Raw genomic sequence first — 2905 nt, forward strand, 5'->3', positions numbered from 1 at the left:
GAAGAGCAGTGAGCGTGAAAAGCAAGAATTCCGAGGCAGGTGGCGTGACGTCAGCACCAAGCACTGCTGCCCCAGCTGCCAACCCGAGCGGGCAGGTCCGAGGCCCGGGGTGTCCCCAGGTGACCAGGACAGTGGCCAGTACCCGCCCCTGTAGCTGTGCAGGACCCACCCACCCACGTGGCAGAATGACGCCTGTCAAAGTGCTCACAGAGGGGAACTTGGTGGCTGGGACTGGGCATCGTGGCCTGGAACTCCTGCTACGTTTCACTCACGAGAGAGGTCCAGCAGCCTCTGTCTGTGGACGGGAACCCACACATCGCCACTGGGCCACGAACCCACGGTCTGAGTCTGCGCGACAGCTTTAGAGTTTACCTGGGGAACAGACTGAAGACACAATCGATGATTCCCTTTCAAACAAGGGATTCTTAACGACACACGTTATCTCCCCTGGGAGCTCATCCCTCTTAAAGTGCAGCTCCTGGGGCGGGGTGACCTCTGTGCACTGGGCGACCGGGCACCGCCACATGTACTGTAGCAAGTCGTCATGGCTGTAGTAAGTCTCCGTGAGTCCACACTGCACTATAATGTTTTCATCAGTCAGTAGACAATCGATTGTCGGCATCAGAGGAGCTTCTGGAAAAACAGCACAGTATTTAGTACAGCAAAGAGTAGTAGTGAAGCATGTAACTCTGCATTCAAAAGAGCTCCTACTTCTTATGTGTCTGGAAAGATGAGCAGACACCTCCTTGTATTCTAGGGTAAGAATTCTGGTGAGATCCACCTGCTCAGAGTCAGAACACACTGGACTAAATCACTTACCCTCAACTCTGACAGTCACAAGAGTTTTCACAAGATCACAGCGTGAAGCCCAAGTGGATGTGACGGTAACGCAAGGGCCAGCACACAGGTGGTCAGTTTCACCTTCAGGCTGTGACCCCCCCACACCCCACCACCACACAGAGGCTCCTCTGGCAGCCTCCTCACCCCACAGTGACCCCCGCAAGCCCGCCCCAGCCATGGCACAGAGAGCCAGACGCGGCCGCAGCCTCAGATCTCTCCCATCGTCTCTCCTGCCCACCGACTTCCCAGAGCTACTCGTAACAAGTGTGTGATGTTTGCATCTTCAGAAGCGTTAAAATGGTGAAAAATTTGTCCACTTTATCCTTAAGATAAATTAGTCTCCTCTAATCAATGAATTCAGCTCAAGACTCTAAAAGAGATTTTATTAAGTATCTGATGATATTTTATAGAAATATGTGCCCATTTTTATTACCTTAATGAAAAGCCATAGCTGTTGAAACTATTTAAGATGAGCAGCACACTCTGTTGGGGAAAGGAACTCTGCAGTTCTGTGGACTGCAACTCCTTCTGCAGCCGCTGAAACTACAACTCCCAGCAACACCACGGGGCCACTGCGAGGGCCGGAGGGCGGAGCTACGCAGGCATTCTGGGACTTTGGGCAGATGTAAGGCGCCATGTGAGACGTGCTCTCTCTGGACACGTGGCCGGTCACTCGGCTTTTGGGGAGCGTTCAGTGTGCTATGAGAGTCTAAGTCAGCGGAGCTGGGAGGATGTTCTAGTTATCTTGTCTCTCTCTCTCTCTCCCTGGGTTGTACCTTGTCCTTTCCCCTTTGTAAATAAACCCATTGTTGACCCTTTTTGTGCCTGTAGTCCCATTGTATTTTAAGCACGCGGTGAGGACCCACAGACCTGCAACCCAATTCACATTGGGGTGCCCTGTAACAACCCTACTATAGAACATGACCCTCTTCAGGGCAGTCAAGGCGAGTAAGAGGATGTGAAAGAATTAATAAACAGTAATGGTGGAGACTTGAAGGGGACTTTGGAGAGGGAGGACAGCCAGAGCCAGCTCATACACAGAACAGAGTGGATGTTCGTCAAAGGTGCTGGGAAATGCCCCACTGAAAACTTCCTTAGGGCTGGTGTCTCCTGGAGACACAATCACTGAGACCAGAAAAGTCGCCCTCAGGAAGTCTCCATTCCGGTCCTAAAGCAAAGCATAAACGGATACTTGGTTACACAGTGTGAGGCTGAGTCCTCCCATGTCTCTCAAGCCCACCTGTGTCTCGGCAGCGCTGTCTTGAGCTCTCCATTCCAAAGGTCTACAACGCTTCTCCCCACCAACCATCACAGTAACATTCACCGGGAGTTGAAATTCAAAGCCCTGACCCAGAGGGTTCCCACCCCTGGGCAGAGCAGGGGAAGGCCAGGAAGGCGGGCAGGGCCAGGCCGCAGGGGCCTTGTCACGTCAGCGCAGGAGACTGGAGGAGGCAGCAACATGCCAGGAAGAGGGGGCTGGAAAGAACTAAGGGGACTGAACAGGGTGGGGCCAGGACCCCGAGTGCAAGAGGAGGTTACCCCTTGGCTGTGGCAAAGGCTGCTGAGATGTCAAGGGGCACGTGGATGGAGAACCGGTCAGGACCATGAGAGAGGGGTGACGGGGAACTGGGCGCAGCAGGGGCGATGAAGGCTGTGTGAGGCTCAGAAGTGAGGGGGAGCAGCTCTGCGGAACAGAGGCAGACTCTTCCGGGGGAGTCTACACCCTAAGACTGAAAATGGACTGTAGCCCTGGAACACGGGGCCCTCAATACCGCTCGTTGTATTCTGAGGGGAGGAGCCCACCCACAGGGGACAGCATAAGGAGAACGTGGACAGATGGACCAGCCTGATGTCCCCAAGTCCGTGGCGGAGCCGACAGGGGTGGGGGCCTGGGCCCAGGTGGGGTGAGCAGGCTCACAGTGGGGGCCCCAAAGAGGAGGGAGACAACAGGCCCCAGGCTCAGCCGCATGTGGGGTTTGGGGTTATGTCTGGGGCTCTCTTCTGGGTGCCTCGTCACCCTGCAGAGCAAGCAGCAAAGCTCCAGCTGCCCAGGAGGTGGAGACCA

The 2905-nt window shown here is 54.8% G+C and overlaps 1 protein-coding gene across 1 annotated transcript in view; it reads right to left on the reverse strand.

The window, feature by feature from the left end:
- Window positions 1-2379: 2379 nt before the first annotated feature.
- The window catches only part of CD58 (CD58 molecule), a gene marked incomplete at its 3' end in the record, with an annotated part of 2594 nt that continues 2068 nt past the window's right edge, over window positions 2380-2905 (reverse strand). The window contains exon 3 of the mRNA XM_012734931.1: window positions 2380-2524. Within this exon, the coding sequence (XP_012590385.1) occupies window positions 2380-2524 (145 nt within the window). The remainder of the gene's footprint in view (window positions 2525-2905) is intronic.

This window comes from Condylura cristata, unplaced genomic scaffold (genome assembly GCF_000260355.1).
Source record: "Condylura cristata isolate star-nosed mole 26May11 unplaced genomic scaffold, ConCri1.0 scaffold00116, whole genome shotgun sequence".
Lineage (NCBI taxonomy): Eukaryota > Metazoa > Chordata > Mammalia > Eulipotyphla > Talpidae > Condylura > Condylura cristata.